Here is a 27766-nt window from a genome sequence, read left to right on the forward strand (position 1 = left end):
AGCTGTCTTTCCACCACCCCGAGAGCCGTTAAGATAGGCATTTGTTCTTTTGGGCTTCATGCATGCATGTTTGTTTGTGTTGTCTGGTTATTTGAGACAGGGTCTCACTGTGGGACCCAGGCAGACCTCCCAGCTAGGATCACAGCCATGCAGCACCACACCTGGCAGGTCACCAGTAGAAGAAACTTGGTGTGGTGTGCTGCTGCTGTCACAAGGGAAGCTCACTGTTTTCAGCTTCCAGGTATTCAGGACCAGAATCTTTTGTAAGGAGCCCACATTTGTATATTTTGAGTCTTGATGGCCACATGACGTGTTGGCTGGTGGACAGCCCCCTAGGTAAATTGTCGCCTACCCTGAGATTCAGACATCCCTGAGCATCAGGAATCCCTCAGACCCCTGGGATCGCACTGGGGTCCAGGTGACAGTATTTCAGGGCACAGAAGAGGCTGATGGTCACTCTGCTCTCCTGGGTTCCAGCCCTTCACTTTATGCTCCTTCTGTAGGGTGCCTGTTGTTCTCTGGAGCCTCTTTTTCCTGAACACCTCTGTCCTGGTGTTCTTTGTGTTCTTTGTGTCTCTGGCTTCAGCGTTAGGGTGAGCTGTGTGTTGATTCATTTCCACATGCAGCCAGAGGCTGTCCTCACAGAGCATGAGTAGAGCCCAGCTTCTCACATGAGAGCCCGAGAGGGCCGAGAAAAGGCCCAGCCTTGCTAATGGCTGGTAGCTGGCCGTTCTTTGCTTAGTGGTGGCATTTTGGGGTGTACCTATTTAAACATATCTAAATTCATAAAAATTATATATAAATATAACATATTAAAATTATATATCATTGGAAAGGTAGTGAAGCGATTTTTGAGCCTTCCTAGTTATGTTAAATTAATGGGTCATTCATATGTATTAGGATCATTATAATATGCAGGTCAATAACTATAAGCATAGGTAGATTTATTGTCTTGGCCTTGGTTCTGCTTGTGACTCTGCAGCTCACTTGCTGAGTGACTGTGGAGAAATGACAGGAGCTGTCTGGGCCTCTGTGTCCTGATCTGGGTAAAAGGAATGGTGAAGCTTACTTTGTAGGCCTGTTGCCCACCTGAAAGTGTAGAGCACTGTGTCCCATAATTCATAATTGCTCACATTTAAATGTCTGTCATACTGCATGACTCCCTTAGGACTTGATGGACACTCGGGAGCAGGAGGCTCCAGCATCTCACCAGGTGCTAGATAAAGACTGAATGCCACCTGCACTAAAGCAAATCACACAATAGGGCCACCATGGTGCCAGCCCTTAGTGTGTACACAGACTCCTGCAGACAGAGGGTAAAAGCCTGCCTAAAAAGAGAATAGGGCCCTAGAGGGGAGGGGAGGCTCAATGGGTGAAGTGCTGGCCGAAGATCTTTGAAGCAAAGATGGAGGTGAAGACCTGACTTTGCTTCCAGCACTCACATCAAAGGTCAAGTGTGGCAGCGTGTGCCTGTAAAGCAGACTGGGCAGATAGGTGTGTCCCCAGGATTCCGTGGCCAGCCAGTCTAGCTGAAGCTGAACTACAGATTCAGGGAAAGACTCTTTCAAAAGTAAGGCTCTTGGAGATGCTGTGATAGGTTAGCCTCTGGCCTCCACACACACTGCTTGTGTGTGAACACATATATTCATGGCACTCAGGTGCACACGCGTGCACACACACACACACACACACACACACACACACGTGCGCATGCCTTTGTACTTTAAATGTGGCCCTAAAGGCTGATTAGGCATTCAGGTAGAAAAGATGACAGGTCTTTCTTATCACAGGCGCTGGATTTGCAGAGGAGGAAGTCAAGAGCATCTGCCCATGCTGTGTTGGGTGTGTGTGTGTGGTGTGTGTGTGGTGTGTGTGTGGTGTGTGTGAAGGCATCTCTCCTGACCAGCAAAAGGTCAAAGGGCAACCCTCCACTCCCATGATCCTACAACTACCTCTTCAGCTAGGATAAAGGGAGCAGTTCAGAGGCTCCCATCAAGTGTGCATTGTTGTGTGATTGGCAGCTCAGTGCTAAGGTGGGGCTCAGCTTTCATGCTGGCTTTGTGCTGACATGCACTCAATGAGTTTGTCACCTCCGAGCAAATCACTTTCTCTTCGGGTCTCCCACTTTCATCCTGTGACAGATCTTGGCAGCAAGATTCTCCCCTTTCTAATTCAGCTCCTCTGAATTAGAGGAGAGAGAGCAAACTCTGCGCATGCCTCCAATGGGAAGGTCTTCCACACAAAGTTGGAAGCAGGAGGGGATGAACACAGGGTTTCCCCCTCATTGCGGCCTTGTGTTTTGTGGGTACCCTGTGCCCAGTTTAGTCTCTCTTTCTTTCACAAATTCATATTTCACCCAAGCGATTTGTCAAACTTACTAATTAATTAATCTTTCATGGTTTTCTATTTTCAAAACGTGTAAAGGTTTTTAGCAACACAGGGACCTGACATACATTTCCATCAAAGAAAGGTGAGCTCACGTTACAGACAGGTGTGTGGTTTGATTGACGTTAATCTATTGGCACTTGGTAACGGCTGTGACCTTCTGTTTGATTGACGGGAGATCCTCGTTCCCCATCAATGGACTCTGCTTCCATTCTGTAACCTGCTTAACCATAGCCAGGGGGTTAAAGTGATCAGCACAGGGGCTGATGAGATGGGTTCTACTTTGCTTTCTGTTGCTGTGGTGAAAACTGACTGGAGGTAACTTGGAGAGGAGAGGGTGTGTTTCATCTTACATTTTACTGTCCATCATCTGGGACAGCCGAGGCAGGAACCTAGAGTAGGGACTGAAGCCGAGGCCACAGCAGAGTGCTGCTTACTGGCTTGCTCTCCATGGTGGATTGCTTAGCCTGTTTTCTTATACAACTTAGGACCAACTACCCAGGAGTGGCACTGCCCACTGGGTTGATCATTAAGAAAATGCCCCACAGACATGCCCAGGGGCCAAGCCGGTGGAAACAGTTTCTTAGTTAAGTTCCCAGCTATGTTTAAGGATGTGTCAAATAAAAAAAAAAAAAAAAAAGTAAAAAGATGGCCCACTGGGTTAAGGCACCTGCTGCCAAGCCTGACAGAGGACCACATTTTGATCCCTGGGGCCACACAGTAGGAGGAGAGAACTGACAATTGCTAACTGTCTCCTGCCCTTCACTGGCACACCATGGCACACACACAGCACAGTATGCTTGGGTGTGCATACGAGTATGCAAAAGCACACACACACACACACACACAAACACACACACACAAACACAGGGAAGGACGAAGGGACAGAACAAGTAAATATAAAACATTTTGAAGATCAGTACTGAGGAAGAATCTGCTGAGGCTGGGCGTGGATTCTGGTCTTTGAATTTTGTATTGATTTCTTGTCTTGTGAAGATGATAACTGGAAATCTTAGCTAGCGTTCTGCCTGGCCTCTAATGTAATGATAAGTGTGCCTTCATTTGAGTACAAACAGAGGTGGTTATCGCTCAGTCTTCCCTCTTTAGTCTTCCCCGCTGGGTGTGTGTTCTGCAAGAGCCACAATACCTTGCAGGGAAGTTTTTCTCGGCTCTGGTCACAATGGGCTTCGTGGGTCCCCATTACAACTGCAGTTTGTTTCCCTATACTTCCATGAAGACATTATCTACAAGAATGCAGATGGGCCCCTTATTAGTTAGACGTGTTCTAGAGTCCCCAGAACTACCGAGTGCAGAGATCGGGTGCACACAAGATGGTCTTGCAGTTCTCCAGCTGTGGAGGATAGCGTGACTTATTTTCCAGAGTCACTGGACTGTGACAGGAGGACCTGCTCAGAGCCTGCTTTATGGCTGCGTCTGAAGTATTTCTCGTGTCCCAGAGAAGCCTTCAGTGCTTGTACGTAACTCCTTTCTTCTCTGAGGTGGAACCATACCAGCTCTGTCTTGATTGACAACTGAAATGCTGGGTGAGGCGGGTAGCCTGTTAGAGCTTAATACAAGATATTCTAAACTTTTGCTTCTGGCTGATTACCTTCTCAGAATGCCTGCATTAAGATCAAGGCTTTAATCCCTTGTAATTGCCAGGGCCGCATGTGCAACCCTCACAGATGGCATTAAAGCCATGCCACGGCTCACAAAACTAGAGCAACCAAACCCTCAACAGTCTTCTGCCATGAATAGTCAGTGTGTGCAGTTACACATCATCTCATTATAAATGAATGGAGGAAGGGTGGAGCCGGAGCTCAGGGGTAGGTTGCTCGCCCGCCATGTGCGAGGTCGGGGACTTACTTCCCATCACTGCAATAGAAAGGAATCCTATCAGCAACGGCAGAGCAACTCAGGAAAGGGCTTGCCTGGGCTCATGTTGGAAGGGTTTGAGTACATTATGGAGGACTGCATGCCAGCACCAGTGAGCTGGTCACATGTCCTTCAATGTCAAAGCCCACCCCCAGTGACCCATGCCTGCCTTCCATTGAGCTTCCACAACTTTCTCAAAGGCAGTGCCATCAGCTGGCGACCTCGTGTTCACACACACAAGCTTATGGCGACATTGCATACTCAGGCCACAAACAGGGTCTTCCACTGAGTTTGCAGGTTTTCGTTCCCTGGGATCTTTCACAGTCATTGCTATGAACACTGACTCTGGCACACACCTGTCTGCCACTGCAAACACTAGCTGACATTTTAGTACATATGGACATTATATTCTTCGGTCAAGATGCAAAATTCCAAATAAATCCAGAAAGCAGTCACATGGAAATGTCATCCTCTGGTGGTTCTCCCTACACCATTCCATCTTAGCTGGTTTTAAGTGACCAACTCAGAGATCACAGTTCCTCTTTCTGGGAACTGGTTTTTACTGCCTAACTGGAGGCATCAACTTGTGGGTTTAAACAGGAGGTTTATGCCCAGGGTTATCCCAAGAGTCAGCCAGGCCTGGCTTACATTTAGTGTATTAAACAGAAAGCTCCAGTTCTGGGCGTTTCCTCAGAGAAATGAAGTCCCTTTGGTTATGGGAGAGGTGGTTTCTGATTAGAGTCATCTGCCACATTTCATACAATCTGTGGCAGTGTTTAGTGGTGAAACCTGGGGAACCAAATTGGGCTGAACTTGAAGCTGGGTGTGCACAGCTGTGTGCTTGGCGGGAGAGGCAGCCCTTGGACCAAGCACGAGGAGTTGTGTGGTACACAGCTAGCTTCAGTGAGACTATAGGTTAAGTCTAAAGCTGGAAATCTCATGAATGAACCTTCCTTCCTATAAGATCACAGAGCCCAACATTTTAAATTAGAATGTCACAGAAGGTGTGCTACAGGCACCTTCAAGAACAGTTTATTCCACACCAGGAACCCCCATCTTCCCAAACCTTTTAAAATTTCTTATTAACATGTACGAGGATATAGGATTCATAGTGACATTCTTAGTATGTTATGCACTTCAGCTGTGTTCACTCTCCCTCACCTTCTCCTGTTCCCTGTCCTTGGTCCTTCCACCTGTCGAATGCTGGGGTTAGGTGCGAGACCCCACTCAGCTTGTCATGGTGGTGGACTGGACATAGGGCCTTGCACACCGCAGACAAGTACTCAACCAATTCAGTATAGCCACAGAGCCCGTATATCATTGTGTATATACATACATATTTATGTATAAACACACATATATGTGTATGTGCACACACATATATGTGTACATCCTGATGTACATACATACATGGTCTAGGAGTCACAGATGAAAACAAAGTGACATTTGTCTTTCTGGGTCTGGTTTATCTTGCTTAATATGCTCTCCGGTTCCATCTGGTTTCTGAAAAAGACATTCTTTTTTATGACTCAGTGAAACTCTACAGTTTATGTGTACACATTTTCTTGACCCATTTTATTGGTTTATCTATTGATCCTACACCTTGTCTGGAGTGAGTGAAGTGTGCCACCATCGGCATCTCTGTGGAGTGCTGGCTCGAATTTCTGTGGCTGTATCCCAGGTCATAGGGCAGTACACGTTTCCCTGCTTTGAGGAACCTTGACACTGACTTCCACAGAAGCCCCATCAGGACATCCCCGCCATCCGTGTATATGGCCTCCCCTCCCTTGCCAGCTTTTTTTCCATGATCCTTCTTTCAGTGGGCATGCCTGGGAACCCCAATGTAGTTCTGATTTGTATATCTGTGGCAGTAAGACAGGGTTGAGCGTTTTCCCTTGATCTGTGGACTGTGAGTTTTGTCTGTTCATAAATGCCTGTTCATTTGCCTCTTTATTAGAGGGCCCAGTTTCCTGAGTAGTTTTATAACTGTTTCATTGGATAATTGCATAGTGAATCACTGGGGACTGACTGCTTTGCACTATTTGGAAAAAGACTGTATTTCAGCAGCAGCAGCAGCAGCAATGACAAATGCTTATGCCACAAATTCGGTTTCCGTTAGAGGTGGTTTGCTTTGTTATTTAGAACTCTTTGCCGTTTACTGTGGCTCAAGATAAGCAAAATTGTTCTCTCTGTCCTGTGCACATGTATGTTCACTTGTGCATACATGTGTACATGTGTGCACACGCGTGTGCATGTGATGTGTGTGTGTTTGTGTGTTGTGCAGGAGTACGTGCTCTGTAAAATGTCCCTTCATGGTGGTTTTCCCTCTGGTGTAGTGATCTCAGTGTGTAGGAATGGAAAGAAGGGGAGTTAAAAGAATACCCTGCAAGGAGTTAGCAATACAAATTTTGATTTCAGGCTAGAGAGACGGCTTAGTTGTTAAAAGCACTGGCTCTTCTTGTAGAGAACCTGGGTCGGATTCCAAGCACAAACATGGTAGTTTACAACTGTTTGTCACTCTGGTTCCAGAGGGTCTGATGCCCTCTTCTGGCCTCGGAGGGTACCAGGCACACATAGACACACATGCATGCAAAGCAATTAAACATACTACATAGATACATCTTTTAAAACTTAAAAAAAAAATTCCTCCCCAAATCACTGAATTGTTTCTGTGGTTGTTGCTGTCCTTCATAATTTGACTATTAAAATTTTGAATGACTGTTATGATTCAGATGAAGCATAAAAACATGGTGCAAATGTAGACAGTACTTCTAGTGAAAGGAGAGGTTAGTCCACTCTGAAGTCCTGAGACGTGAGCTTCCTTCTGCTCATGCTCACAAAAGGACAGTCACAGTTCTAGAAATCACTGTGGGCCATGGCTTAAGTGCTTACCTCAGTTTTTATTTGTAAACATTCTCAGCTCCCCAAAACACACCAAGGGACTGTTGTATGGCCTTTTCTTCAGGTTGGTATGATGAGGAAGGGCCTGGGGCCCTTTCCAGGCAGGTACTGAATGAAGCATAAAGGATCCAGACTTAGCCTGTGTCTCGAGTCTTTGGTTCCCAGCAGCTGCATGAGTAGGACTCAACAGTTCCTTCAGTGTCCCAGAAGTTCCTGGGACCAGACTTTCAGAGGGTTGCAGAACCTCTTCCTGCTTTGTGGTTATTTTTCATGTCTTCTTAAGGCCTTTCTATTATCTGTAGTTAATCCGGCTTCCATTATGTTGCTGATATTAGCCCGACTCCCTTTCCTTTCTAGTTTGTTTCGGTGTGTGGTTTTATTGTTGTTGCTTGTGACGGAATCTCTCATAGCCTAGGCTGGCCTACATCTCTTATGTAGCTGAGCTAACATAACAGGAACTGATCCTGTGGCCCTCACCTCCCAAGGGCCGGGCTTCCAGGCACGCGCCATCACTCCTGGTTTGTTCTGTTCTTTGTTGTTTTGAGGTAGGATATTGCTTTGTAGCCTAGGTTAACCTCAAACTCATGATCCTCTCTCCTCAGCCTCCCAAGTGCCGGGATTATAGGTGTGAGCCACTGGGCTGTCGTCTCCACCTCTTTGTATATTTAAAGCGTGTGCATACATGGCCGGGAGGTTGATATCATGTCTTTTTCTCAGCTGCTCTTCACTTTCTTATTTCTTACTAACTGGGGTCCGTCAGTTTGGCTAGGCTGGCTGGCTTCCCCAGCACTGGGATTACAGCTGTATGCCGCCGTGTCTGGGTGCCAGGGCTCCAAATCAAGGTCCCCATGCTTGCTTAGCCAGCACGTGACCAGCAGAGCCACCTCCTAGCCCTCCCCTCCTACGTGGCAGTGTTTTCTAATTCTATGGTCCATAGAACGATTCATTATCAGCTTTCTGTTACTATCTGTGGTTAACCTGAAGCGATTAATTTACAGAGGGGGGAAAAAGTTGACTTCAGAGTGTGCTTTCTGTTGGGCACTTGTTGTCTCCTTTGCTCTTTGCTTACAACAAGGCACCATACCCTGCTGGAAGTGTGCAGAGGTGCAAAACAAGGCACACTAAAAAGAGCCAGTGAAAATTAGGCAGGTGACCTGCCTTGTGATGTGCTTTCTGTGAGCCATGGATGTGGGTGGCAGATCTTAGCTGCTGCTCAATGTTCTTTGCAGCATGTTCATAAGAATTGCAGCCAATCCATCTTGAAGTCAAAGCTCTGGGAGTCTAGGCCTTCCTTTGCATACATATGGAGTCAGAGAGAGAGAAAGAGAGAGAGAGGTAGATCTAGGTAGATGAGCCTCAGAGCTCTTCTGTGTAGGGACCTGTGGACGTCAATTGTGCCATCTCTCATGTTGGAAACACAGACGGACTCACAGAAGTCAAGACATACACAGCTGTACGAGAGTGGGCTCAATCAGTGTTGTTTGAGTTGAGTGCCCAGTCTTGCATTTTGTAGCTTGGGAAAATTATAGACCCAAACCTACCCTTTGGAGCACCTTGGGGGATGCAACCATTTCAACCTGGCTGAGAAAATCATCTCTGCCAGCCTGTGTGCTCCAGCTTTTGTAGGCCAGGGGTATGCTGGGAAAGCAGGACCAAGGTTCACTGGCGATTTTTGTAGGGATTGTTCTGTGGTGACTGGAGGGGTGGCCAGCTGCAGTGAGGACTGAGAAAGAATGCCTTTGGAAATTAAACTTGGTAATGAGCACATTCTTCTGAAGGCAGATCTCCAGGTGTGCTGTAAGCCAGCCCAGGCTCTAATCAAACACAAAGGCGTCTTCAGAAGTGGGCGTGTGTGTGTGTGTGTGTGTGTGTATCTGTTTGCACTAATCCTGAAATCTTAGCACATGTTCAGATAAAGACAGGATTGTCTTTGGTGTGTGATTGGGTGTGTGACGGTACCTGTTTCAATCATTCAGCATGTTGTTCATAGCCAAGCTGGCTGAGGCGTCAAGTTTTAGAGTGATCATCACACTTTCATCTACCAAATGCCAAAGTAATCTTCCAAGAGCCACCAGTGGCTTTGGGGGCAACTGTGGAGAAGAGAGCCTTCCAATCTCAAGGCATGATATGGGAGAAGTCTATAACAATTCATGTATAATAAAGATACAAACAGAGCACATATCTTTTTAGTTAAAATCTGATAGGTTGTGAAAAGTTTCTACATTGGCAAAGCTTCCAACTGCCAGGGTTTGTTTTCAGACCCGAGTAAGAAGTGACTCTATGGTAGATGCCGTGTGTCGAATCAGACAGGGAGTTGTCCTTCTGATTTTAGGAAAGAAGTCAGCCCCATGGCTGGGGAGACACCTCAGCTGGTTAAGTGCTTCCTTGCGAACACAAGGACCAGAGTTCAACTCCCAGCGCCCCAGCCAGGTGTGCTGAGGAACACTTGGAATCCCAGAACTGGGGAAGCGAGACCAGAGGCTACCACTGGCCAGCCTGTCTAGTCCTTCAGTGAACCCCAGCTCTCCGTGAGAAATCTTGTGTGGAAAACAGAGGTGGTGGGCTGCTGAGGATGGACACCAAGGCTGACCTTGGTCTCTGCTCAGATGCTCATATTTTCCTGTAAGGTCAGCCCTGTCCCCAGTCTGCCCCAGCCCCTCATCTGACACAGGTTTGCGGGGACGCACAGGCACAAGCAGCACAGTCGTTTGGAATACTGCTTCTGTAGGTGGTTGTAGCAGTGGATGTGATTTCTTTTAGCTTGTCCCACGCTGGGAAATAGAAGAAGCTGGATCTTTGCATGTAGGCCCAGGAGCTCAGGCTTCTGATGACACACCCGGGGGAGGATTGTTTTCCGTGTGGTCTTGGGTCTGCTGTGGGAAGCACAGACTGACGGGATTTTACCCTTTTATCTAGACACACTACTTCGGCCTTTGGTTTCTCAGCAAGAGCCAGCAGGCAAGATGGGTGGAGCTGGAGAAGCCACTGAAGAAACATCTGGACAAGTTTGCTAATGAACCTCTGCTTTTCTTTGGAGTCATGTTCTATGTGCCAAATGTGTCACGGCTCCAGCAGGAGGCCACAAGGTAGGTATATTCCCCTTCCAGTTCCCCATAAGGGTGTGGATAACCAAGAGGCTTCCGGTGAAATGGAGATGCTGGTTGATTAAGTTGTGTGAGGAAGCAGAGTGGGTGTCGTAGCTGGAGGTTGGTCTGCCTGTTGCCATGCGACAGTAATATTTTGGTTCAATCCACGTAGCTAACGCCGGGCATTCCCTGTATCCCTGTTAAGACAGGTGAGTTTTGTGTCAAGCAGCAAAGAAGTATATGTTGGGGATAGTCAAATGGGTGTGCTAGAATTTAGTAAAAGCTAATTCTGTTTTGTATACCCCACCCCCACCCCAAACTCCATTGGACTCTGCACTTGAGGAATAATGTGTTTCTAAAGATGGAAGTAAACTTGGGAGAGGGCAAGAGTTTTGATCACATGGGTTACATAAGCAGGAACAGAAAGTCAGCACCTTAGCAGAGACTCGGGTTGGCCTGGCCATCTTGTGTCCTTGAAGGAACTGCAAATGTTCATAAAGTTCAGATGGCTTATGATTCACTGAGCAAAACGAGAACATTTTGTTAGTGTCAGCGCGGTGTACATGGTGGCGAGAGATGTTTGTGAAGGAGCCTTGGAATCACCGGTCAAGTGGACATTTCTGGAGCAGCCGGAAGCCCGGGGACACTTGTTTGTTTTTTTAAAACCCTATTCCTCAGATCAGGGCTTTGGGAATGCTTCTGACATGCTTAGGGGATGCAGAGGGAGCGCCGTTAATTTTCACCTTGTGGGTTTCAGGATTGTAAAGTTCTCAAATGATGACATGGTTGAAATTTTGATGTTTCTGTTAGCCTTTGCTCCTCTTCTTCCTCCTTCTCTTCCTCTTCCTCCTCCCCTCATCCTCTTCTTCCTTCTTCTTAATGAACTTAAGTTGTTGGTAGCTGTGGATATGGCTTAGTGGGCAAAGTGTTCCCAAGCATGGGAGTTGGCACCCAGAACCTGTGTGTAAGCTGCGGGTGGTGGCACAAGCCTGGAACTCCAGCACTGGGAGAAGGGGTGGGCAGAGACAGGGAATCCAGGGTTCATCAGCCAGTTCTGAGGTCGGTGATTGGAAAGTGTGGCTTTCTGGGCTTAGTTTGAGATCCTCCCATCTCACCCACTGGAGATGATGCTCGGCGGGCGAATCTCTTCATAGTGAAAAAGCCTGGACACTGGAAAAAAGTCGACAAGTCAGGCCTAAGGTCAAGGCAACACCTGAGTGAGGTCGTAAAGCGGAATCAGAAGGAGGGCTGCAAGGAGGCTCAGGCCCCACGAAAGCATAAGGACAGCATGTGAATGGCAGTGGTGAATCCTGGTGCTAGACAGGGTGGACAGGAGAGGCCCTGGGGCTGTCTGGTCAGCCAGCCTAGCTGGAGGAGTGAACTCCAGGCCCAGTGAGAGAGCTTGTCTGAAGCACAAGGTGGAGAGCGACTGTGAAAAGATACCCAACATCAACCTCAGGCCTCCACTCAATGTTCACTCAAATGCATGTACACACACACACACACACACACACACACACACAGACACAGACACAGACACAGAGACACACAGACACACACACAGACACACATACACAAAGATACACACACATATGCAATATATCAAAAGGAGAAAACATGGAATTATAAAATCAAAGGAGGGAAAAATAAATGACCCAATGTGATTCCAGACGTGGGCAGGAACAAGCTGGCAGCAGCTAGGCCACTCCTAGACAGATGGGAGATGAGTCACGAGGCCATAGGAGTAAAGAGATTAAGAAACTGGGAACTTTCAACCTCACTCCCAAATGGAAGATGTGTTCTGTGGGCTTAGAGAATCTTAGCTCCGCGGGTCCTGCTGGGACCCAGCACACTTCTTTCAGGCTGCCTTCCTTCTCTCCCATCTTGGCTGAGTTTCCCCCAGCAGGGGCTCCTGCCTGCTGAGCATCCTCTCTCTTTATATCTTCCTCAATCAAAGGGAAGATTCTTTGCAGTGTGTTTTCATAGCAACAGATTCATTATAAACACATGGTTTTCATATTTGTCTGGGCCCAGAAGGTGAAAAGATGGTTTGTAAGTGAGGTGGAAGAGTTCTTTATTGGGCAACTTAAGGATTGCCAGTGGCAGCTGGAGAGCTGCCGGCTGCTCACACACAGCGGCAAGCTTGGAATTGATGTCTGGGTCTTTTCCAGGTTTTCTTCAAGTAAAGAAGTCCCTCTTCACTGTTCCAATACTAAGAACACACTTTTAAAGGAAAAGGTATTGGGGGTTGGTGGGAGTGGGGATAACTCAGTTGCCTGCCACACAAGAGTAAGGACCTGAGTTCAATTCTAGCATTTATGGAAAACACAAGACAAGGCATGTGCTACATTTAATCCCAGGGGTGGGGGCAGGCTGATCCTTGGAGCCCTTTGTCCAACCGGCCTGGCTGAAATGGCATGTCTCAGGTGGCAGAGAAGACACTCTTTCAAAAAACAAAGAGTTACTCCTGAGGAATCACACCAAACATCTGAGATAATAGGCAGGAAGTCAGGCAGACAGACAGACAGACAGACACACACACACACACACACACACACACACACACACACACACACACACACAGAGGAACACTAAACCAAGGATAAATAGTTTTTTGAAGAGTAAATTTAAGACAAATTATAAATTCTCATTTCTGGAATTTATAATTAATTGTCAGATTTTTATTTATTTAGTTTTTTTACTGGGGTGTTTGTCTCTTGCATTTGCTCACTGATGAGTGGGGTGCTGGTCTGGTACAAAGGAACTCCTGTTTGCCTCAATGAGGTCAGCTGGCACATCCTCCTTTGTCAAGGTAACTGGTTTGCTAGGGTGAGACTGTCTCTCTGTTAGTGGTCAACGCGCTACAGAATTTGCATAGTGTAACTACAGCTGTAGCCAGCCCAGTTCCTCTCCTGCTAAAGGTAGTGCTTAGGGCACTGTGGTAGTACTGAGAAGACTTGGGGTTCTGGGAGCTGTTTCAAGTGCCCTCTATCTTAGGCTGCTGCTGTGTCCCAAAGTGTCCTTTCCGTAAATCATATCCCCACTGCCCACCTCCTCTAAGTGCCGGATGGGGAGGCTGTGCCCTTGTCTGCGGGTCTATGGCATATTGAGGGCAAAGCCAGGTCAGGCCAAGCCTGACTTCTTTACATGAGACAAAATGGCGCTTTGGGTTATGGCATGAGCGTTCATGTGTGTACCATTTTGTGGAACAGCCAGGACAGCCTGGGGTATCATTTCTTAGTTGTATCTACCTTTTATTTCCTCAGGTATATGTTTATGTGTATATGTGTGGTGGGTTACACATGTGTGGCGTGCACATGCATGTGCATGTGTGTGCGTGTCTATATGCATGAAAGCTCAAAGTTGATGTCATATGCTTTTTCTGTTGCTCCCTACTTTATCCGTTAAAGCAGGGTTTGCTCATCTGAACCCAGAGCTCAGTGATAGGGTTAGTTGACTAGCCCTCACTCCAGGGATCCCAGCTCCACCCTCTGAGTTCTGGAGTTACAGGGGCAGGGGCTGCCACATACCCTGGGCATCTCTATGGGTTCTGGGGTTCTAGTCCTCACGCCTGACATGCATGTTCACCACCAAGCCCTCTCCCAACTTTGTTCTTTTGAAACAGGGTTTTATTGACCCAGAACTTAGCAATGAGGCCAGGCTGACTGGCCAGTGAATCCCAGGGGTCTGTGTCTCTGATAGTATGTGCCCTTGTGCCTGGAGTTTTTCCATGGACTCTGGGGATTGAACTGAGTCAAGCCTCTTCCCGGCCTCCCCCAAAGCTTGCATTGTCTTTCCCTTGGTTGGATATAGTAACTCTGTCCGATTCGATGTTTTGGTCTGTCTTGTGTGTGCCCCGAGTCTACAGCGGTGTTCAGAGGGTCTCTTTTAGGGACTTCATTACAACTAAATTCCATTTTCCTTTACTTTCTGTTCCCGAGTTCTTTTACTATGTTATCATGTCAGCTAATGAAGACTTTTTAAAAGATTTATTTTTAATCATGTGTATGTGTGTGGGTCTGTGCACAGGAGTGCAGGTGCCCACTGATGCCACAAGAGGGCGCTTCATCTTTTGGCAATGGAGTTCACAGGTGGCTGTGAGCCCTCAGCATGAGTGCTGAGAACCAAACTCACATACTTGGGAGAGTTAGCCACTGCTCTTCACTGCTGAGCTATCCTCCCAGCCCAGCCCAGCCCAGCCCAGCCCCCTGATGTAGAGTCTCCTCGTGCATTTAGACTTGGCAGGGGCACCGCTCCTGTCTGCTCCCACTGGGGACAGGCACTGCTCTCTTGGTTATTGAGAACAGCATTGTTTCTGCCCAACACAGCATGCCAAGGTGCAGCTGACACTGGAGTCGTCTCTTCTTCTTTTCAAAGTTAGTGTGATGAGATAAGAGACGATGGCTATCTGTAAGAAGTCGTGATCTTGGGCGGGCAGCTTTCCTTTCCTGAGGGAGAGTCTTTTGTGGTACCTGGGTTTGGACTCCGGCTCTTTTACAGACTGAGCAGGTACTCTAGCACCGGGCCACACCCCAGCCTGTTTTCCTCTACGTGCCTACTTTCATGTATCCATTCCATGTTAGACACTGCTTGGCAGCTAGAATGTAGGAATGGGCAGATCTCAGTGCCTTACCACCAAAGAGCTGTGACTCCAGGCCGGTGTTATTCATTTCCATTTATCTGATGGATTGCAGGTTTATTTGAATTTTTTTTTTTTTAAGTTTGTATTGCCAACTGCCTTTACTTCCCAGAGAATGTTCTGCCACTGGTCTGACATCCAGGGCACCTGGCAGGGGCTCTCATAAACAAGGTTGGCATTGTGGTTGTGCTTCCTGTAGAGCCAGGGCCACATGGCCTGACACTCAGCAAGGCTTGGAACTGGGCTTTATGCTCTGTGTTGCCATCTTGAAATAGTTGATTGACAGGTCCTACATTTTCACTTTACACCAAACTGCGATGAAGGAGCCTGAGCACAGCCCCCATTTTCTTCCCTGGCTTCTGGTCCTGTTCTGCCCTGTGGCTCTTAGGATGGGCGGATCCGAGACTAGTATTGGATCTGAGTCTACTATTATGAATGCGATCAAAGAAAGATGCACAGTACAAAAACCCAGTAGACAGAAAGCTTTTATGCAAATAGAAATGTGCCTCCGGTCACCATTTCTGCTCCTGGCTCTCATCCTTGCTGGGAGGCCTTGAGGTGGCCAAAGCCGATGAGCGTGTCTCCATTTTCAACTGTAATTTCCTCATGTTAAACAGAAGGATACTGGAGTTCACACCCTCCGTTCAGCCAGCCGTGTGCCAGTCACAGGGTCACAGGTACTGGCTTTCTTTTCCCCAGATGAAAGCTACAGTCTTCACGGTGTGCAGGTGGGGAGGTAGCTGTTTACTAACCTGCTGTGGGAAGAACGCTGAAGTGGGGCAAGCTCACTGGAGTTAGACTTGACCATGAAGGGTAGCTTCTGTGAGTCCTTTGTGTTCTGGGAACAGAACAAACACACAAATGATCTTTAGTAATAACTAATTTGGTTCAATTTAATGTTTTATTGATAGGGGGGAAAATCAGTGTTTCAAAAGCCAATAAGTCGGAAACCTCATTTCTATTTCAAAGAGGTCTTCATGCGCAGTGCTTCTGTATGCTTGCCTGTATGGAGTTCACATGCATTTGCAGGTACATGTATGTATATGAGTGTGCATACATATGGAGACCTGAGTTTCTTAGATTGCTTTCCACTTTGTTCATTGAAACAATCTCAACTGAACCCAGAGCTGGCCAATGTGACGACTTTGAATAACCAGCTCCTTCCAGGTGTCCCCTACTCCACCTTTCAAATGCTTAAGTTAGAGACAACTGTGTGGGTCCTGGCATCTGAACCTTCATCTCCTGGTAGGATGCAGCATGCACTGTAAGCACTGAGCCATCTCCCCAGCCCAGTCTGTACTCTTTTAACCATGAATGCTTACCTGTGTGTTTTACCCACTAGTAAAGCAGTTTACAAAAACAGGTACACTATGCCTCAAATCTTTCCCTTTAAAAAAAAAGGTAACAATTTGATTATAACACATTAAATCCTAGGTAATTATGCATTTAGTGGCCTGTTATCTGGAATGTCTCTAAAAACAATAAAAAAAAAATAACGTGCTTTTTCCAAGAGCCATCATGAAAACTAGCTGAAAAATAATCTCTTAAGCAAACTTTTTTTATTTTATTTTTCTTAATTCCTTGACTTCCAAAGACATGTTGTCTATTCTTTGATCATTAGTATTGCCAGGTCAGGAACGGCTCAGTGTGTAACTAGAGAGATAGCAAAGACCTGAGGTAGAGAGCAGGTTAGATATGTATGTACTGTATTTGTCTTAAAAGTTGTGTGGAACATGAAGACCCACCGCTGTAGCACTTACAAAAGGTGAAGGGGCGGAGAGGAGAGAGACAGGACCTGTGGGGAAGAGATGTTCTGTCCTGTCTGGGCATGCCAGCTCTGCTTGATGGTGGTTTAAAAGACTTTCACTCCTCATAAAGAATTCCTTGGATCTGTAGGGAAGTCATTATTATGGAGGGATCAGGCATGGTGTGTTGATTGCAGAAAGGGCTTCCCCCAAAAAAATCTCAGGATGGTGGAGGTGCAGGGAGTCCATACCTTAGGGTCTTGTGCTCTCTCTTTGTCTTTGAAGGGCAGGATACTGGGATATTGAATTGGAGTAGAGACAGAGGAGAGGAGGAGTGAAGGGGCAGGTCCACTATGTCCACACAGAAAGAACAGTGGCAGAGCAGCAGCAGACATGAAACGTGTACACTTCAAGGAGGACTCCCAGTTCTGAGGAGTAGCTTGCATCTGTGGCTGGATCCAGGCTGTCCCCGGGACCCGTGATGCTCTTGCATTTGCATGCAAGGTGTTGTGTGTCACAGAGGGGCTTGATGAGATGGGTGTAGGTGTTTGTCTCTGAAAAAAAAAGTGTTTAATTGTATATGTTGAGCCTTAGCACCCAACAAATGGGTGTCTGGGTCATAAATCAAGGGTATCTTTCATATTACTTTGAAACTGATAACAACATTTTTGTGGGTATGGTGTGCTTGTGGGGTGGGCATTATCAGAGGACACCTGTGGAGTCAGTTCCACCTTGACATGGGTTCCAAGAGTGGAGCTCAGGCCACCAGGCTTGTATGGCAAGCATCTTTACCCCTGCCCCCAGCCATCCTGTTCCTACCCCTTTGCCAGAGCAAAGTGTCTGTCCACACTTCTCCTCCTCAAAGATCAACTGAGCTGAGGAAGGCTGATTTTGATTGGCAAGACCAGTTCTGACAGAGCAGAGCAAGACACTTTAGAGGCAGGCAGACACCATTTTGGCTAGCCTTGTCCCCATCCCCTGAAGTTACGGTGGTAGAGTTATTCCTTCTCATGGTCTCCCTGACCCTGTAGGCATTTTGGTTGTGCCTGCTCATAGTGACACTTTGCACACAATAGGAAAGTCACACCAACCACATCTCCTTCCTGACCTGTTTGCTTCCATGCAATTAGGTGTCCGTCTGTCTTGAAGCTCTAACTGCCTACAAGAAGATTATAGTGGTTGAGCTGAGTGTGCAAGCGTTTCCCTACAGATCCTCCTTGGAAGACCTTGTTTGTGTATAAGCATCCCTTAAGGGCCAGACTGTATTGTAGATGCTTATGCTGTCTGTTAGAGAGTCGAAGCCTGAATATTTCAGAATTCTTTCGTATTTGTGTCAGTTTCTGTTTCCTCTCTGACTACACATGAAGTTTATTTGTAACAAGGACATTATATTATTTTTTTTCCTCATCACTGATCAAAACTTGTGACAAGAAGTATTTTCAGGGAGAAAATATTTATTCTGGCTTACAGTTTTAAGGGACATAGTCCGTTGTGGTGAGGAAGGCAGCTGTGAGGAAGTGGGGACAAGGGAGGGTCAAGGCTCCTCCCTCTCCTCCTCACAGGAACAGGAAGCAGAGTAAGGGGTCGGGGAGAGGGAAAGGTGGAATCAGACTATAAACCTCAAGGCTCTGTCCCCCAGTGACTTGCTTCCTCCTGCTAAGCTCTACTTCCCAAGGGAGCCACAATCCCCAACAGCAGTACCATCAGCTGGAGACCATGCGAGCAAGGCCACCACCTCGTGGGAACATGGCACATCCCATGATAATGGGTACCAATCATTTTATGTCTGTCTTCCCCACTCACCTCCCAAATCCTGAGCTTCCGTAGCCTGTTTGGAACATAGTGTATGTAGTATCTAAACACAGTGCCCCATAGGCGGCAAAGTGCTTTATTTACAGAACCAGAATGACAAAGGGACATTGCTCAGCCACATTGCCACTTATGACAGAAGCCAGGCCCTTTGGCCAGCCTTGGAATTGTTTTTGGTGAAGCAGGCCACGGGTAGGATTTATTTCAACTTCCCATGAGCCTTTGCCAGCTCCAGGCTCCCCTTCCCGAGACGGCTTAGACAAACCACAGAATTGCTGGCACGGGAGGGATGAGCTTTGTCAAAGAGAAGGAAGTAGTATAGACAGAGAGACAGGGAACAGGCGCTTCTTTGAAGGAGCCTTTTACATAGTGGGCTTTGTGCACTAGTGGGAACCGGGATGGGCTTCAGTTTGAATGTATCAGTCATCTCCAGCCTTGGGCACATAGTGCCAGGTTTTCAGATGACACCGAGGCCTTTGGAAGAGCAGGAAAGTGAGACATAGGAAATAAGCTGTGTCAAGTTACCAGGTGTGTCTGGGAAGCCTGAAAGAGCCCAGGCCGAGCCATCAGAGGGACATGCAACAGCTCGCTGCTGTTAGTCCCCAAATGGCTCCAGGTCAGACAGCAGTCTGCTTGCAGCTGGAGGGAACTAGGGGGATGTTCTGGCTGCTGTTTCCCAAGGTCAGAGCAAAGTGCAATACAGTTGACCTAAAATTAGCCGAAAGCAAGCCAAACACTTGATGCTTTATTAGGAAATCACGGAGATGAAACAATGTTAGGAAAAAGTGTTTTTGAGGAGCAAACGTCTTTTGAAGACGGTAGAAACAATGTTACTAGGATGGGGAAAGTATATGTTCATCTAAGTTAAACTTGACGTTTTCTTGGCTGGTGTCCCTGAAATAAATGACCCACTGTGGAAAGATGGAGGCTCTTGGCTGTGGCTCTGCTGAGATAGCTGATGGAGGTTCCTTAGCTTCCAGAATTCTCACGTCTGTTTCAAATGATTACTGGAGTCAGCAAAGAACTATTTTGGTGTAGCGGTCAAGGAATATGAAGCAAACCGCAGAACCAAACAACCACTGCGATAGATCCCCTCGGTCTGGAAGCCCAGAGATTTCCTCCTTCAGTACTTGCTTCCCATCAGGCCCCATACCCTCCTCAGTGTTCCGTGTGAGTGCACACAGTCAGGCAGGAGACAATATGGATGTTGTAAGCGCACTGTGTCTGAAACATAGACAGGGTCTGGGGAGATGGCTCAGTGGGTATGAGGGCTTGCTATGTAGTCACGAGGACTTGGAACCCCAGCTAGAGATGGAGGTTCCAAAATGGATGGAGGTTCTAAATGGAGGCTAGAGATAGGGCAGATCCTGTGAGAGCTCACTGGCCTGCCAGCCAGAAAGCAAGCTTCCTGTTCAGTAAGGGACCCTGTCACAGGGCAGAGACTGGAAGAGCAATGAAGAAGACTCCAGACATCCTGTTCCGGCCTCTGCATGTGCTCGCTAGGGTCCACATATGGACACACTTACATACATGCACTTTATATGCAAACATGTATCACACACACACACACACTGGCAAAAAGGAAACAGAGAGGCATGTTTATACCTTTCTGCAATATCAGGATGCATTGAACAACAAATTCATAAGCTATGTCTAGTCCACTGGCCACAGTTTGCCAGTAATCCAAGTTCCCTTGGTAACTGGCCTTTTGGTAGTCACAGGCTCTTTTATTCCAGTTTCTAACATTAGCTTTCAGATAATACCGCCCCCCCCCCCCCCGCCACACACACACACATACACACAAACACACATGTCCATGTACTTCAGTTCACAGAGGCCTTCGTTTTTTGGAGGCAGCCGAGACATGATAAATATGAGAGAGACAGAGAGTCACAGCAGGTTGTAGAGTAAGGTACTAAGAGCACAGTAGGAGTGGTGGGGGTGGGAGGGGCAGGCAGCCTCGAGGGCCATAAACCACAGAGGCATAGACAGCTCCATCAAGCCGAGGTGCAGTCCAGAAGGACCAGTTGGGCAGTCTGGCCACGCTCAGCGAGAGCGTGAAGGACAGTTAGGAGTCCTGGCTGGGTCATAATGCCTTGGCGGTCGGTGGCGCCGTTGCTGTGGCACAGTTGCTGTGGCAGTGGTAGTGTGGCTTTTATTTGGTCCACAGCAAGATGTGATGTACCGTCTTCATTGTTATTTATCATCTTTGCTGCGTGGTTGGCAGTGTGTGCGTGCGCATCTGTCTGTCTGTCTGTCTGTCTGTCTGTCTGTCTGTCTGTGTTTCTGCCTGTCTCTGTGCTCACTGAAACCAGACCTCAAGCTCAGATACCTCTTCTTCTCAGGAGCCATGTATCTTGTCTTTTGAGACCGAGTCTCTCACTGACTCATTTTTGCCGGCCTGGCTGACCAACAAAGCCCATCTTCTTCCCTAGCACCGAGATTCCATGTGTCTTTCTAGACAAAACCCGTCTAGAAAGAGTGAGGGTTTATTTTTGACTCCCAATTTTGAAGGTATCAGTTCCTGACTCGTTGGCCCTGCTGTTTTCCCCTGGTGGCTCATGGGAATGGGAGCACACAATAGGAAAGCTGTCTCTCTTTGTCTGAGAGGAATAAAGCAGAGGAAGGGCTGGGTCCATGGGCCCCAGGCCCCTTCCCCACAACTTGAAGCACTCTGTCATCTCCCAACAGAGCCATCCTTGGGACATTGGGTCTCTGGGGACATTCCATATCAAAACTTTATGGCACATCCTTTGGTTTATGAAGGCCATGCTTCTGAATTCTAATGGCTAATTTTCAGTTCTTGGCCCTAGGTCGAGGAGGACTGTGTTTGTAGCTGTCCCTTCGTGGAATAGGAGATAAGAATGACGGTTCTCTGCCTGACAGTTCCTCATCCTGCCAACATCTTCAACAAAGGGTTGCTGTCCACCTGGGTGGAGTCAGTCCTGTGGCTCCTCAGTTTTCAATCTAGTCAACTACTTTTCTACCCTAAAGTTTTCTTTGTGTCTAGGGTTAGAAAAAAATTATGGTGCCTTGGAGATGGTTTGGCGGTTAAACAACTCGCTGTGAACCAGACGTCAGATCCCCAGAAACCCACAAAAATTTTGGGTGGACATAGTGGCATGTCTAATTTTGGCTCAGAGGACAGGATCCCTGGAACAAGCAGGCTGGCAAGACTAGTCACATTTGTGAGCTCTGGGTTCAATTAAGAGACCCTGACTCAAAGAATTAGCTGTGGAGTCATGGAGAAACACTCAAGACAACAATTTTGGGCCCCTCCCCACACACATATGCAAATGTACCCCACACGCATGACCACGAGTGACCACACACTTGCATGACACATGCACACTCAGGAGGAATTTTTTAAAAAGATTTTGTTGTTGATACTGAGGCGATTAGAAAAGTAGATCTCTATGGATGAGAGGTACAATTGCTCAGGAGCCTGAGAGGGATTTGAAAAACAAGACTATAGGGAGACATTTCCGCGCTGAAAAAAAAAAAAAGAGCAGGTTTTGCTAGAAACCACAGCATAGAAGAATCTAGATTCTCGGGCAGTGACATATTTGCCAGTCTGGTATTTTATCTTTGGCAGGCACTGCCACACTCACTATAATCGGCAGCCACTTTTGAGGACTCTATAAGAGAAACTATTTGTATCCAGCACTGGGAATTCCGTCAGTGGCCAGTGGATTCGTGTTATAGTACGGCTCAGACTTTAGGTAGTTTTTTTTTGTTTGTTTGTTTTTGTTTTTTCTTTTTTTTTCCATGAGGTCTGTGCTCCTATACAATAGAAGACATAGAAGTACCTACTCACTTGGCAAGCACAGCGTAGGACATAGGAGTCTGGCAGGCAGGCTCAGTTGCCTGCACCTCCAATTCCACCTGTGCAGTACAGATAGAATTCTGTTTTAAAGTTTATTTTATTTACTTTATTTATGTGAGTATACTGTGGCTAACTTCAGATACACCAAAAGAGGGCACGGATCCCATTGCAGATGGTTGTGAGCCACCATGTGGTTGCTGGGAATTGAACTCAGGACCTCTGGAAGGGTAGTCAGTGCTCTTAACCGATGAGCCATCTCTCCAGCCCACAAATAGAATTCATAGTGTCTTAAAGACTTGCATGGGTCTGAGATGAGGTAAAGACATATGAGCCACAGGGGAATCATTCTGTAGAACCCGGGACATCCAGATCCTAAGCTGACTGCAGCCAGTGAGAATAGGGAGGATTTTCTACCCATCATCCTAGACAGAAAACCTTTACTATCAAGTTCAAGCTGAAGTCCCCACAGCAGCAGGTTTCCCAAGGTCTGGTGTGTCACTTGCCTTCTGGCCATTGTGGAAGCTTAGCCTACTCTGCCTCCTGGGTTTGAGGGTTGGAGGTCCAGAATGGTGCATTTACTAAAGCTGGGAAAAATTCTGTTCTTGGGCTTTTCCTGCAGGAGTTGGGGTGAGAGGCACATACCTGGCACTCAATGGGTTCCTCCACCTCCATCCAGTTTCAGGGTTGCTGGTCAGGAGTCTGGCTTCAGTAACTTAGAGTGGGCTGGAAGGTTTGTAGTTTCTCCCTTTATCATAGATTCTAGTGAATATATAAATAATTAATTCTGTTACCTCATCCCTCCTTCAAACCATCTATTAAGCCTGTAGTATTTCCTTCTTGCTCCAGATACATGACTTCTCCCACAGGGGACAGACCCCTTTGGGCAGTGATGTTACCTTTAGTTAAAGATTTTTAGATACGTTGAGGAATTCTAGGCCAGTTCCCTGACTCTGTTGTCATTTCTTCTCACACAGGGGGGGTGGGGGTGGGGTGAACTGCTAACGGTCCCACTCTCCTTTCGACTGCTAACCGCATTTTTAGGCATTTCTGCTGACTTCTTGCCACAAACTGGCTTGTAACCAGAAAGACAACTCCTTGGGCGGTTGACTCATGCTTCCAAGGGTAATTTAAGCTCCTGTTCCCACAGTACAGGGGAGCTCGCATTGTGGACACATGATGTTTAGGACAGGCAGGTGTGTATTTCAAGCAGCTGAGTCAAGTCGTATTTATTACCAGCCTAAGAGGAATGAAGGCTCCCTGCTCCGCAGCTGCAGTTCCGAGGAGGAGCCAGAGCTGGCTAATGAGTAGGCTACCTTGTGTCTTGATTTATCTCCTTCCTTAAGGCTGCTGGTTCCTTTTCTGAATTCCCTTCATTGGTTGGCAGCCCAAACTCACATTCTTACCATTCATTGCATGGATGACTAATGTGTATCCTACCTTGCTGTTTATTGTAAACCTTACACACACACACACACACACATACACACACACACACACACACACACACACACACACACACACACACAGCTTGTGTCAATGATGATTGAATTCAAATGTGTATACATGCTAACTACTCTTATTATTGAGCCATCTCCCCAGCCCCCAATTTTTCCCTCCCCCTTTTTCTCCTTCCCACCCCAGCTTTTTCACCTTCCATTTCTCCCCCCCCTTCTTTTTTTTCACTTTTGTATGCATATGGGGCACATGGAGGTCAGAGGTCAACTTTCATGAGTATGTTTTCTCTTTCCATTTTCCATCCCGCTGAGGCAGCCTCTGCTGCACTGTACAGTCTAGGGTAGCTGGCCCAGCGTCTTAGGGTTTTTACTGCTGTGAACAGATACCGTGACCAAGGCAACTCTTAGAAGGACAACATTTAATTGGGGCTGGCCTACAGGTTCAGACTTTCAGTCCATTATTATCAAGGTGGGAATATTCCAGGCAGGCATGGTGCAGGAGGAGCTGAGAGTTCTACATCTTCATCTGAAGGGTGCTAGTAGAATATTGGCTTCCACGCAGCTAGAATGAGGGTTTCAAAGCCCACGCCCACAATGACACACCTACTCCAACAAAGCCACACCTTCTAATAGTGCCACTCCCTGGGCTAAGCATGTACAAACCATAACACCCACTAACTCCAGGCAATTTTCCTGTCTCTGCCCCAGTCTTGCAGCAGGAGTATGGGGTTATGTATGCCACCACATGAGCTCCTTCCATGGACTCCAGTGCTACAGTTGTCAGGTTTATGTGGCAGGCGCTTTTACGCACTGATCACCCAGCCAGCCCAAACCGAACTGGATTTCTTAGTGTCTCCCTAGGGTCTTCAACTCATGTTCTCAAGCACCGCTCCTGCCTCAGGCTCAGCAGTCTGAGGTTACACACCACACCTAGCTGTTTCTGCAACTCTTGAATGCCCTTGACATAACCTCTAACAACCCTTGTAGGAAGTGACTCACTTCCCTCTCTTTTCTTTGTCACTCAGAAGCACTCACTGAGCCTCCAGATGCTAATGTGGAAGCCCCTGAGGAGATGGGGGCAGTTCCCTGGCCTGTGCAATTCAGGGCAGTAGAAAGGGATGCTGGGGATGTGGGGAGCACGGGGAGCTAGGGGGTGTTCTGGGCTGTAGGACACTAGAGTCTTTGAGAAGTACTATGGGACTGTGACCTCTGCTGTTTTGTGTGGTGTTGGAGAAGAGAAAAATTGACCTGTGCCTAGAGGGTTGCTTGGCTGCCACAGGTGGAGACACCTAGGGGACCTTCTTTTTTTTTTTTTTTTTTTTTTTTTTTTTTTTTTTTTTTTTTTTCCCGAGACAGGGTTTCTCTGTATAGCCCTGGCTATCCTGGAACTCACTCTGTAGACCAGGCTGGCCTCGAACTCAGAAATCCGCCTGCCTCTGCCTCTCAAGTGCTGGGATTAAAGGCGTGCGCCACCACTGCCCGGCTCCTAGGGGACCTTCTGATGGAGGATGAATGCCCAGCACACAAACAGTGCAAGCCTGGGCTGGGGTCCTGGAGGCTGGACACAGAGTCAGGCAGGTCTGTGAACTTGAGACTTTAGGTAAAATTCATAACATGTAAAAAGCATCTTGCTAGTTATTTAAACACGTGTATTCAGTGTTTTTAGTGCATTCACAGAGTGGGGCAACCAGCTCTACCATCCAATGTCAGAGCTCCCATCCCACAGCTCCTCCTCCTCCTCTTCTCCCCTCCTCTTCCTCCTCCTCCTTCTCTGCTGCTTCTCTTCCTCCTCTTCCTCTTCCTCTTCCTCCTCCTCCTCCTCCTCCTCCTCCTCCTCCTCCTCCTCCTCCTCCTCCTCCTCCTCTCCCTGCTCTTCCCCAGGTTTTGCTATCCTCCTATCGGTGAAATCATATAAAATGCAGTCTCTGTGTCTGGCTCCTTTGCTTAGCCTGACTGTCTCACAGTTGGCCCACAGCATGGCTCCTGTCAGTTTTCCATTCTTGATCTCTTTACAGGACAGGGCTAGTCAGTAGTCTAGGCTGGTCCTCAGTGTGATTCCCCAGGAAGACCCCAGCACACTCAGAGACTTTATTCCGTCCTGTGGAGTTGTAGCATGGTGGGATGGAGCATACTTTGTTTCATCATTTGCAGGTGACATTGGGACTTTTTCTCTTCTGGTGACTGTAGGTTGCTTGTGGTGCTATTTATACTCAAGGTGCTTTGGTTTGCTTTGCTTTGCTTTGGTTTGGTTTTCCCCCTGAGACAGGGCCTCACTCTGGAGCCTTGGCTGACCTGGAGCCTAGGCTGGCCTTGAACTCACAAAAATCTACCTGCCTCTTGAGTACTGGGATTAAAGGTGTTGGAACACACACATACCCACACCCACTCCCGGCTCATACTCTGTACTTGGTTGGAGTCTCTGTAATTTGTTATAATTAACTCACGAGTTCAAGAGCAGAGAGCGTGGATCTTGTCTGGGCTTGCCTTGTTTCTTATGCAACATTTGCTGTCATGGTCAAGGGGGAGGGGAGAGGGAGAGTGAGCAAGCGAGTGAGTGAGTGAGGAGCGAGCGCGCGCGCGCGCGCGCACACACACACACACACACACACACACACACACACACGCACGCCTGTGTCACAACATCTGGATGGAAGTCATAGGACAGTTTGTAGGTGTATGTTCTTGCCTTTCACTGTGTAGATCATCCCGGGGAGGGAAACAAGGTTAGCCTGTGAGCAGTTTTACCTGCTGCACCTCCTTACACAGGCTTTTATCTGACTTTAAATTCCTAATTTTCTTGGCTATCTGTGGGGAGCAAGCATAACTGTGGATAGTCCTGGATATTTCTGTATAACTTTCTTAGAAGCTATAAAAACTGTTTCCTGAGCTCTGAGAGATTTTAAGAAAGGTTAAAACAAACCCATTTTATTCTTCTTTTATTGTTTCCATTTGTTTGTTTATTTATTTATTTCACATCCCGATCAAAGCCCGTCTTCTCCCAGTCCACCTCCTTAGCCCTTTCCTTTCCTCCTTCGCCTTCACTTCTGGGAAAGGGGAGGCCCCTCCCTGGGAACCAACCCACCCTGGCACCTCATGGCAGGACTAGGTACATTGTCTTCCAGAGGCCAGACACGACAGCCCAGTTAGGGAGCAGGAGCCACAGGCAGGCACCAGACTCAGGGTAAGCCCTGCCACAGTTGTTGGGGGGACCCACATGAAGTCCAAGCTGCACAGCTAGATATGTGCAGGGGCCTAGGCCCAGTCCTTGTATGCTCTTTGGTTGGTGGTTCAGTCTCTGGGAGCCCCAAGGGTCCAGGTTAGTTGATTCTGTTGGTCTTCTTGTGGAATCCCTATCCCCTCTGGGTTCTTCAATCTCTTTCTCCAAGCTCATCCACAAGACTTCCCAAGCTCTATCTAATGTTTGGCTGTGGGTCTCTGCATCTGCTTCAGTCAGCTCATAATTTATTTTGATGTTTACACTTTACACTGTATGTTTTTCAGGCTTCTGTAGTCATGGTTCATCTCAGCTGAAGCAGGTAGGCCTCTGTGGCCCTTTCTTGTCCTACAGATAGGATTGAATGGGAAAGGGACCTGTGCCCACTGACAGGATAGAGAAACAGAGTCTGGACATTCCCTCTTGCTTCGTGATATGTTGTGGAAACGGAGTTTCTGTTTTACACAGAACCCTGGTTCAGTATAGGCCACTATTAGGGCGTTTATGGTCTTATATGCTGAACTTGTCCCTGTAATTTGTTATAATTAACTCAAGAGTTCAAGAGCAGAGAGCGTGGATCAGGTCTGGGCTTGCCTTGTTTCTTACACAGCATTTGCTGTCCCTGGTGTTTTCCCCCCAGTGCTCAAGGCCTGTGTATGTTTTTGTGCATTTAAACAAACGGTGTCCTTTTTAGGAAAGAATCGCAAGCCTTTGAGTCACAGAGACTTAGAGAGCCTTCCTAAGAAGGTAGGTGTCTTGGTAAGAGAAGGTGATTTTTGATCAGGAGATGCTGAAACCTCGTGGAGCTGATCAACTGCCGAGGAAATCCTGT

General features: G+C 47.4%; 1 protein-coding gene across 1 annotated transcript in view; it reads left to right on the top strand.

The window, feature by feature from the left end:
* Ptpn14 (protein tyrosine phosphatase non-receptor type 14) overlaps positions 1-27766 on the top strand; it is a 142001-nt gene that overhangs the window by 55216 nt on the left and 59019 nt on the right. Inside the window, exon 3 of the mRNA XM_034513143.2 lies at positions 10078-10247. Coding sequence (XP_034369034.1) covers positions 10078-10247 — 170 coding nt within the window. The remainder of the gene's footprint in view (positions 1-10077; positions 10248-27766) is intronic.

This window comes from Arvicanthis niloticus, chromosome 10 (assembly GCF_011762505.2).
Source record: "Arvicanthis niloticus isolate mArvNil1 chromosome 10, mArvNil1.pat.X, whole genome shotgun sequence".
Lineage (NCBI taxonomy): Eukaryota > Metazoa > Chordata > Mammalia > Rodentia > Muridae > Arvicanthis > Arvicanthis niloticus.